We start from the raw sequence: 11001 nt of genomic DNA, 5'->3' as shown, positions 1-11001 counted from the left end.
ACAGAGGATCTGAGAGATACTTTTTCCTTCAGTCCAACATCAAGTTTTCTGCTAGTGATCCAAATTATCTGTCCATAATTTATTAAACCAACATGAGCTCTGAAAAGAAAAATAGTTTTTATTTGACAAGTTTTAGGTCAAAATAAACATAACGTTTTAATATAAAAGTGCTTTACACAGACAGAAAATGATGAGACAGGATAGTTCTTGATTTCCTTCTTGTTCTTACATTTACAGTGTTTTCTTAGCTACTGACAAAGTTTTCTATAGTTTGTCTTAGCTTCTTCAGTTAAATTGAATAAAAACATATATAGAGATGAAATATATAACCATCCATTATCTAAATCTGCTTATTCTTGCAGGATTGGGAGTGGAGTCCATCACATGGTCATACAGATATAATAAACAGCCATGCATGCAAATACCCACCACTAAGGCTAATTTTGCGGAAAACCACTTGACATGAAAGTCTGGTGGTTTGTGAAGAACTAAACTAAAACTCATAATTCAGTTTTTTTTTGTTTGTTTTTTTTTCATAATTTGGACTTTAATTTTCTGAGATCAAACGTCAAAATTCAGAGATGAAAAGTAATAATTCTTAGTTTGAAGTCAGAATGTATTTCTCTTTTTTGTCTCCGGTAAACTTAATCCTCCTCGTAGGGTTTGCATTGCGGTATTTCCCGCAGGCCTTGAACGCAGCAGCAGATGCGGGTCTTATTTGTTCTCTCCAGCAGGAGGAGGGCGTTCCGCTCAACAACTCACGCATCCAGTGGCTGCTATATTTCTACGTGTGAGTGCGCTGGTCCATATGTAGGTGCAGCCACGGCTTTAGGTTTTCTCCGTGTTTATCCAGGGACCGGGCCTGTCCTTGATGTTAGCCCGCCTGGCGGCTGCTCTGCCGGGGAAAAGGCGACAGAGGAGGCCGGGCTGGAAGACATGGAGGCTGGCCGTCCTTGCAGAGGGACTGGGCTGTAGGACGGTAGGCTCTCTGGTATTTCTAACCCCGTTAAGAAACAATGAAAGGCGGTCAGGAGTGGCGCCTCAGTATGGGGGGAAAACGCTTATCGGATATCTGACACAAGCTCTGCTTTACTCGTTTTCGTCGTCTGAAATCCAAATCTTTCTGTTTTTTTCTCTCTTTTATCCTCCCAGACGCAGATGTTGGTGACCAGAGATCATTTTTTATTATCAGCTTTGCAAAAATGGCTCTCTTTTTTGCAGGTTTAGTGTAAAGCGTCATACTATTCACTTTTTAAATTCATTAAGAATTTTTTTTTTTTTTACAATTTTCTTTTACATTTTAATCGTAGTTTTGTTGAAACGGAGCAGACTGGCCTCATATGCGGACATCCGTCACAAACAGCTCACATGTCAGATGGGATGCAAATGCAGAGTGTAAACACAACAGGAGCTGAAAGTGAATCATCAGGCTTTCATCATTCATCACAACTTTTTTCTGAAAGAAATATTATGCCTTCTTTACTAAATTTACATACAAATATAATTTCCGAAATACTAAAAAATTAAATATTCTGAGGGAATAATTTGACAAATGAACTTATATAACGATGAATAGTGTGGATTTTCTAAATCTTTCTACACCTCATTAGTGTCATTCAGCACTCCTTTTGAAATGCAGATTTTGTTTCACTAGAAATTGGATTTTAAATCAAGATGATTCTCAGTTTAAATGTATATCATGACAAATCAAATGTCAAGACATTAAAACATTTATTCTTTTTATTTTATTTTGTAATTAAATATTTTAGACACCAACAGACGTTGCATATTGTCATTTTTTATATATAAAGTTGCACAGGTGCACCACAATCCTGGTAATCACATGGGGATGGTTAATGACAATGTTAATAATTTAGGGGTTGTTTGTTTTAAATTATTTAAAGATTGAAAGAAAAATAGTTGATTAATTTATTCGAGTCAGTTTCTTGTTCATAAAAGAATGTATTTGCAATAATACAATAATAGGACAATTATATCCTATTGTAATCGTAATTATATGTAAAATGTATTATCGATATTATTAAAATACTTCCAATATGTTTGTAGCCTAACTTTTGACATTAAACCTAAGGAATACCGTTCAATAAAGGCAACTAATTCCTAAAACTATATATTTTTAAAGACATTTATGTCTTTTATAATTCCGATCATAATAATAAGTGAAGCAGGACTTTTAAATTACTTGGATAAATGGAGATTGAACCTTTCATTTATCAGCAGGAGCAGCACTGTTTACAGATGGAGATCCTCAGGGTCCCGTCCTTGGACTTGATTTATTTTGTTAAATGTTCTTTTCAACTGTTTCAACTTGATTCTTTTCTTTCCTTATTCATTATCTAATTAATATTTGTTTTTATTATTACTATTTGTTCGTGGGTGCCATGAATTTTCATGGAACTATATTTTATAAGGTGCTAACTAAATAAAATTGACATAAAAAAAAAAGTATTCCTATTTTATTGAGTTTTCTTTTTGTTTCCAGACTGTATATTCTCTCTCAATAATGTTTCATTATTATTTAATGGTTCACAATTCAAAGTACATTTCCTGCCATATTTTGGGTAATAACAATTGAAGTCCATGAATGTTTCTTCCATTATTTCTGTTTGCAGTGCTGATTTCTTCAGTGGAGCGGTTGGCTCTCGTAGTATGGACCCCGCCCCCATCGGAGGGGATATGTCACCTTTGTATGTGCCGAGGAAAAGGAAACCTGTCCAATCACAAGCCAGAAGTTCACCTCCATGTCCAGGTAGAGCGATAAGAAGGAATTTATTTTTATATTCCTACATTTTGTCCAGCTAACTGAACTTATTTTGATTTTTAACATCAGCTGTTCAAAGGTTTCCTGACAGACAAGGTGAACTAAATACGTTTGAAAATCCAGAGGTAAGAAAGACAAACGATTGTATCACATTGTTTTTTCTATGTTACCTTATTTATGTTGAAAGTTCTGATTTATGAGTTTGTACGACTGTTCAGGCTTCATCCTCACAGTTCTGTTTGTTTGTTGCAGGATGCAGAGACTCAAGATCAAAACAATGTAAAGATGAAAAGAACTTGCAGCAAAAAAAGGCAAGACCTTTGAAATATAGCCAGATAGCAAATACAAGTGAATTTTTTGCAAGTATATATTTTTTTATGACACAGATTATATTAATTACTCATCATCTAATTCAGCCAATATTACTAAAAGTGCTCACATTTATCTGGTTAGAAACTGAGCACCAATTGAGGAGCCATGTCTGAACACATCAGGTGTATTTTTCTCATATCATAATATGTGCTTGAAAAATTCTGGGTACAGAATATGTTGCACTTCATCACTGGTGGAGAAAGTGACAAGATATAAAAACACTTAATTTATGCAGCTTAATATATTTAATATATTTACGTGAATAATAATTGTTTTTGCTTCCATTTGCGTCTCTACTGTTTCTAAAAATAGCTCAACCTGTTACCTAGCAACTCCAGCGGAACTCCAGTATGTTGCCTAGCAACCCTAGCAGAGTTCCAGCATATTTGCTCAGCTGGTTTTACTGCTGTATGCACAGTACAATGGCCGCTGGTCATGACAAGTGTTTTGTTGACTTATTCCGAAACCACTTGCTGCATTTTTGTTGGTTGTGCAGGAGGCTCCAATTCTGCTTTTCAAAGATGTACAGTTGCATAATAACACATTGGTTTGTAAATGTTGAGTTGGGGGGCGTGGCCAGCAGCAGCTTATTTGGATTTAAAGTGACAGTGACATCTCATTCTGAAAGGAGCTCAAATTAGGCAAAACTGAGTGGACTAAGATGCCATTATCTAAGAATGATTTTGTGCACAAAAGTAATATAATGTTTTGTATATACCAATAGACATTTCCTAACCTGTTCAAGGAGGCATAATATGTCACCTTTTACAAAAAAATGAGAAAGCATGACATTGTGACAGGTTTGTAGAATATTTATTTTGTTTTCATACCAGGTATGAAGACCTGCAGAATGTTTCCTTGGGATCTGTGGATTATACGACCACCAGCTGCTCTGTGATGTCATCGGGTGGCCTGGCCAACGGCTCGGATGAAAGATCCGTAAACATGCCTCCAAGAGAGATGGGGAAGGACGTCTGGCCTGAAGGATCGGAGGCGAGTCGGGAGCAGCCGCAGCCTGAGGAACAGACCTGGAGCTCCAGCAGGGAGCGAGGCACTGAAGCCTGGACTCCAGGCAGGGAAGAACCCCAAACATGGATTCCTGACAGAGATAGAGGCCATCCTGGACCGGATCAGGCTTGGCTCACGAGCCAGGAGCAAGGTCCCGAGTCTGGATGGGGGACGGGGAGAAACCAAAGCCAGGATCAGGCCTGGAATGGTGGAAGGGATCCAGGAACAGACGGATCCTCCGGCAGACCAGAGCAAAGGTGGGGAAACAGCCGAAGCCAGGATGAGCAAGTCTGGAGCGACTCAAACAGGGAACGAGGAAACATCTGGAGACCCGGTAATCACTGGAATATGTTTCTCATATGACACAAGAGCTAGCTTGTTACATAAGATAGCTCAATGTTATTTTCGTATTATATTTCAAAGACATGAACATGAAGAAGGTCCAGAGAGCAGAAGTGGAGCCAGGCCTTGCTGTAAATAACTTCCTTCCACCACCAGAGGGCAGCATGTCCTGTAGGTCTCCGTCCTGTCCAACAGGTTTAACTTTTTACAGGACAAAAGTCTGATTTGGATTCAGCTGAGAACACATTACATTATAAATTTGACGCAGTAATAAAGAAACTTATTTCATGTATCTCAATTTTAGATGCAGTCAGTGTTAGTAGGAGCTCAACTGTCCAAATGAATGAAGATCAGAAACCCATCATTCTTCCAATCAAGAAGGAACCTCCAACCTACCCTCCAGGTTAGAACAGCTTCATTAAAAATAATCTAATTTTTGGTTTTTTAATTAGTATTAAAACTAAATATCACCTGCACATTCAAGTTGCACTGGATCAAGGAAGTAGTCCTGTAGTTTGAGAAATAAACTTGATCCTTAAGTGTTGTGTGTAAAATTATCCAAAACATTAATACTGTACATTCATTAAATGTACAGATAATCTGTTAGTTTGGTATTCAGATATTTACGTCTCTGATAGTAAGACTTTATTGTTATTCTTGCTGTGCTCCGTCTCCAGGAAGCCAAGAGGAGCGCTGGCAGCTCCAGATTGTGGCCAAAGGGAGAGTGACGTGTCCCAAATGTAAAAGTGTGAGCAGGAAAACTGTGGAGGGGCTGAAGAAACACATGGAGAACTGCAGACTGGTGAGGCTTCAAACACCACCCTGAAAATGTTATATTATAAATATCATATATATTACATTTATATTCATTCATTCACTTCAAACTGTCCCATTCCAACTGAAAAATTCAGTGAATTTTATTGGGATTTCATGTGATACAACAAGAGTAGATCATAACTGTGAGAAAGATGAGAATGAAAAGGATGTAATTTCTGCAAATAGAAATCTGAAATGTGTGGTGTGCATTTGTACTTTTGAAACAAAACATTGCAGGAATTATTCACACCCATGGCAGATTTAAAATTAAAATGATTTTTTTACTAAACCAAGAAGTTTACTGATGGGAAATGAGGCGGGCATCTCTCAAAATAAAATTATTACTATTTTACAAGTATTTAATATATGGCAGTGACTTTAACAGACTGATTTTAATTAATTACATAGATGTTAGTTTTTTTGTTTATTCTTTCCACATACTTGCACATTTCTAAATCTTTGCACAAGCAATATCTGTAAATAGCAATTCAGGATTGAACAGAAGTTTGTGGGATGTTGAGATGATTTTCTAACTTCACCCTTCTTTACATTTTTCCACTCTGCTGCCCTGACCGCTGATGATTTTTAATAAATAATGTTCTCTGACAAACCACTGAAGTCTTTACAGAAATGTATGACACACCTTTCAGGGTTTTTTTATTATTGTCCTTCCACTTTAACATGATGCACCAATTTATCTTGGTCTACCATATACAATCTCAATAAAATACACTCCTAAGTATTTATTAAGATCATGTGGGGTATAATCACATTTATGCCTTGTTTAAGTACTTGGTGTAAAGTATTAAGTTTGTTAAAAATGTCTTGTCAATCTGCAGCAACCTTTTACCTGTCAGCACTGCGGGAAGCAGCTTAAATCCTCCACAGGGATGAAGTATCACATCATGGCTGACCACAGCAACCTGGTAAGATCATTATTTATGTCCCCTTTATTTCTGTTGCAGTGTTAGCAGGGATGCTAGCAGTGCATAACACACAACTTTCCAATAGTAAAACCTGATGTTTTCTTGATTTATTGTGTGTTTTAGGCCTCCAAAGTATACTGTCCATTGTAAAGTAAAACTGTTACTGTTCTGTTGCTCAAAAAATAGCATTTATGCTTGTTTTTGTTTCATCTGCTGCAGTTTTAAATGTTTGATTTAATCCTTTATAATGCGTACATCATGTGCAACAGGTGTTATTTATAAGTGTGCTGTAATATCTGCAATGCCAGAATCCTGACATTAACTTTTCTAATCTTGAAAGCCATCAGCTGATGACACCAAGGGCCTTGACGACCGCGCCATCAAAGACAAACTGCGTAAAATCCTGAAGAGACTCGGCAAACTGAAATGCTCTAAAGAAGTGAGGTGTTGATCACATTGCAGTTTGGTTTGTTTTAAAACCATAAAAGACTCACAAATACCTTTTATTCCCCAGGGCTGCACTGCTGCCTTCACCAGCATCATGGGCTATGTGTACCACATGAAGAAGTGTGGGAAGGAAGAGTCTGAGCTGGAGAAGTTGCTGCTGAATTGCTCCCACTGTGGGAAAGCATACAAATCCAAGGCTGGTCTGGAGTACCACCTGAAATCAGAGCATGCTCCTGTAAGTTGCCTTTACACATTTACAGTAATTCGTCACTTCTAGTAATTAGCTAGAAACCTACTGCTAATGTTGCATTTTGATCAAGACTTCCACTCGTTCCTTCCAGACGCCCCAGAAGCCTGAAGAGGACGAGGCCCTGAAGGCCCAGAGGGAGGCTAACCCAGAGCGGACGCCCAGCGGCAGAGTGCAGCGCGCCTCTGCACAGGTGGCCAACTTCCACCTGGCTGAGATCGCCAACAATGAACTGCCAAAGGACTGGCCCAAGAGGAAGTTTCAGTCAGACCTTGTGCCTGACGATAAGAAGGCATGAAGAATGTTACTGATCACAAAAATTGGTTTTATGGAAACTCCTAGGCTTTTAATTTTTTCATTTTGTTGCCATTTCCAGTTGAAATACGCCCGACCAGGCCTGCCGGCGTTCAGCCAAGAGGTGCTGAGGAAGTGGAAGAATGAGGTGAAGCTGCAGAGGAAAGTTCACTGTCCCAACCAGGTAGGACACACTTTTATTTGACGTTTACCGGAATTACATTTTAAACCTGAACAGTTAATCTGATTTAAAATTAAGTTGATGATTTATTTGCAATCTATTTCGAGCTGCTGTTAGGTACTGCCAGCTTTGACATGCCTTATAGCCTGAACCAGACAATAGAAAGCGTTTACAGGGGCAACAGCATCAAATAGTTTTCTGAGTATACTTTGCGTGTTTTACAGACATTGCACCTCCTATTAAAGTCATGGGTTCATTTCGCATGTGGTGTTTTTTAAAATTATTATTGGATTTTTATTAATTTAAACTCAAAGCTCCTCCATTCATAGAAATATCACCATGAAGTTATAGCAGACTTTTGGATTTACACTTCTAAAATGCTTTTTTTTCTACTTTACCTATACCAACTTAAAAAAATACATTGTTTCAGTATCAATAAAGTGAAACTCATGTGATGTGTTGCGCTATATTCTTCCCTCAGGGCTGTGACTGCACATACACCAGTGTGTCTGGGCTGAAAGCTCACCTGGGATTGTGCACAAAGGTACATTATCTGTTCTGTGTCTAGAAAGATCATTTCCAGAAAATTCAGTTAAATCTTGGAACAAATTAAATATATCAAACAAACATATTTTTCTGCATTTTCGGTTTTCTATATCCTTAAATAAAAACATAAACTCTGAATTAAAAAGTAATAGGTGTAAAAGCAATTGTTTAGCGTATTTAATAACTTATATATGTACAAATATTCTTACTTTAAGGTTTGTTTTGTCCTTTTTCAGGGTGAATTTGAGGCTGGAAAATACAGATGTTTGATCTGCAACAAGGAGTTTAATTCTGAAAGTGGAGTGAAATATCACATAAACTCAGTCCACTCACAGGTAATAATAAATTACCAAGTTTCTTGCTTTGGATATGCTTCTTTTGTTCCATTACGGTCACGCTTTATGCTGATGACTCCATTGTATTAATTTATTCTATTATATCTGTTAATAGGCTCAGAAAGGTACAGAAAAGATTTTATTTCTGAATAAAACTTTATGGTCATGTACATATTTATATTTTTGAGAATTAGTTTGGGAAAATAATATGTATCTTGGTTCTTGAAGAAAAGCAGTTCTTCTAGGTAGACTGTTCACTGCAAGAAGCAGATGACATAATATAAAATCCAATAAACTGAGAAGCTTTAGTGATGCAAATTATCAACAGACTTAATCTAAAGTTGATCATATTAATCAGCCAACCAGCCATTTTCTTAAAATCTGAGTGTTTTATGGATTAAGAAGACCGGTCATCTTTCCATAATATAAATTGCAAAATCTTAAATAATATGGTGAATTTAAAAATAAAAAAAGCATCATTAAATTTTTACATTATTTTGTGTCAGCTGTATAACTGAATAAATAGAAAATTGTGGCCACGAACAGAAAGATGTTCATACATAAATACCGTTTGGTTCCTCCTAAGGAATGTTACAACTTTGCGCATTAACTCACCACAGATTTAAAAAAATTAACGTTTATAGACACAATGATTTTTTTCCTATTTTACATCTTTTTCAGCATCCCGTCACGCAGCTCGGGTGAATCCGCGCTATTAAAGTGAAACTTAAGGAACTTGTTTAGTGTTTCTATTTTAAAACAGAACCTCTTAAAGTGCATTTTGCATCCCGCACCGAACTCTGCTTGGACCGCTTCTCTTTGCCGTCCTGGGTTAGCCGCCATCTTTAATTTCTATAACAAAGGCTGCCTAAGGGTGACCATTGGTGCCCTCTGCTGGATGGCGGCCAAACTACAATACTATTAAGAAGGCTTAAGCGCATATTTAATCGATTGGAACTAATTTTTATCCAATAAAATATTAAATCAAATTGGATTCAAAATTTAAAATACTTTATTGATTCCAAATGGAAATTAAATGTTGTTGTAACTCATATTAATTCAGAATTCTTCAGACTTATTGTAGATAGTGATGTGATGATAGTCAACAGTTAATAGTAATTACTTCCATCCTTAGCTGCTTTACTTACCCATTTTATTTTCACTTATATCTTCGCTTTATGTCCTAACAGGACTGGTTTGTAACAAACAAAAAAGCCTCTAAGAAGTTTGAGAAGTTCCTCAAGAACCAACCAAAAGAGTCAGCCCATGCAAACAAGCAAACTGTTGACCAGTACCACTACCACCACCTGCACCAACAGCAGCATCACCATTATCATCATCATCATCACCACCACCACCAGCAGCAGCCCCTGCAGCATCCACTGCAGCCTCTGTATCACCTGCAGCACCAAACCCAGTTCCTCCACCCGGAGCAGCAGAACCTCCACTCACAAGATGAGCCAGAGCTCCACTACACTTCCCTAGAACCTCCAGCGGGACCAGTGTGGTTGGACATGGACCGCAAGGAAGCCGTGCTGGGACCGGAACACATCGACATGCACATGGCGGACATGATCAAATCAGAGGAGAACAGCGATGAGATAATGGAGCTCAAAGGGAGGATTAAGGGAGAAACGATAGGAGAAACCGGGATGGTGGATGGGAAACAGACGGACTGCTTCGGTTTCGGCAGCAGTGAGGTGGAAGCCAGGCTTCATGGCACGCAGCGCCAGATCGACCAGTGGAACCTGAAACGGCCTGACATCATGGAGCCACATGCTGATGCTGCAAAATGATGGAGAAATGCCTGATAGGATCCTGCATCAGCTGCTAAAATAAATGATGCAACAGACGGCTACTCCTACTAAAGATGAGACGACAACAGGAAGTGTAGTACAAATAAAACTTTGAGCTGATGAAGGACGTATAGCATGAAGTTGTGGACTTAACACTAAATGTAGTCACAACATTTATCTGGGCGTTTTCAACAGTTTTTAATTCTTTCTAATTCTTTTAAAACCTTCCTGTCTTTGTTGTTAACCGTAGAAGGTAAAGTCGGTTCTACACAACGTGAGAATGTCAGCATATTTTATTTGAGAACGTATTTTGTTCTCTCTGACAACACTGTGTGCCTCATAAGTTTGATCTGTCTAACCTCATTTTGTTCTATTTACATCTGTGGCTTCATCAGATGAAAGACAGGAGAAAAATTAAAGTAGCACCAACTCAGTAACTGTGTTTCTAAAAGTCAAATGCCTTTCTCTTATGTGTAAAATAGACTTTTCCAACCTTTTCATCCCCAACAAATGTGTTACACTTCTGTTTGTGTGGATCTTACTAACAAAAAAAAAACACATTAAGTTTTAGTCTTCAATATTTTCAGTGTCAAAAGCACAAAAAGAGATTAAATATGATTGGTTTCCTCTACTCAAACTGATCCTAATATTATATGAAGTCTACAGCTACATAAAGTTCACACACAGCAGAAAAACTTTTAGACTGCATGAATACATTTTGTCGACTGATGAAGGGAAAAAAGAATTTAAAATGTCCTGTTTGCAGATTTGTTATTGTCTCCTAATGTATTCCTGATATTGATAGATTAATGTCCATGTTCTCTGCGATTTACATCCGCTGTTGTTAGACATGTTAATTTCAGTTATTTCTAGCTCTAATATTTAACAGATTTTTTTTCAGCTGATGAA

General features: G+C 37.6%; 1 protein-coding gene across 2 annotated transcripts; it reads left to right on the top strand.

Moving 5' to 3' along the window:
• The first annotated feature begins 716 nt into the window (after positions 1–716).
• On the top strand, positions 717–10526 carry znf512 (zinc finger protein 512). 2 transcript variants are annotated; one of them, XM_023347252.1, is made up of 16 exons: positions 717–979; positions 2634–2770; positions 2852–2907; positions 3035–3093; positions 3988–4496; positions 4586–4699; positions 4809–4907; positions 5182–5306; positions 6160–6246; positions 6587–6685; positions 6761–6928; positions 7035–7232; positions 7317–7418; positions 7897–7959; positions 8198–8296; positions 9487–10526. In XM_023347252.1, the coding sequence occupies exons 2-16, from the start codon at positions 2671–2673 to the stop codon at positions 10090–10092; spliced, it is 2484 nt and encodes an 827-aa protein (XP_023203020.1). In that variant the 5' UTR covers positions 717–979; positions 2634–2670; the 3' UTR covers positions 10093–10526. The 2 variants fall into 2 exon arrangements, with proteins under 2 accessions (XP_023203020.1, XP_014327027.2); XM_014471541.2 differs by having other exon boundaries at positions 718–979; positions 4586–4675.
• The last annotated feature ends 475 nt before the right edge of the window (positions 10527–11001 follow it).

The sequence above is a fragment of the Xiphophorus maculatus genome, chromosome 15 (genome assembly GCF_002775205.1).
Source record: "Xiphophorus maculatus strain JP 163 A chromosome 15, X_maculatus-5.0-male, whole genome shotgun sequence".
NCBI classification, from domain to species: Eukaryota; Metazoa; Chordata; class Actinopteri; order Cyprinodontiformes; family Poeciliidae; genus Xiphophorus; species Xiphophorus maculatus.
Note: the sequence above shows the minus strand (reverse complement) of the source record. Positions and strands in the feature narration are given on the sequence as shown.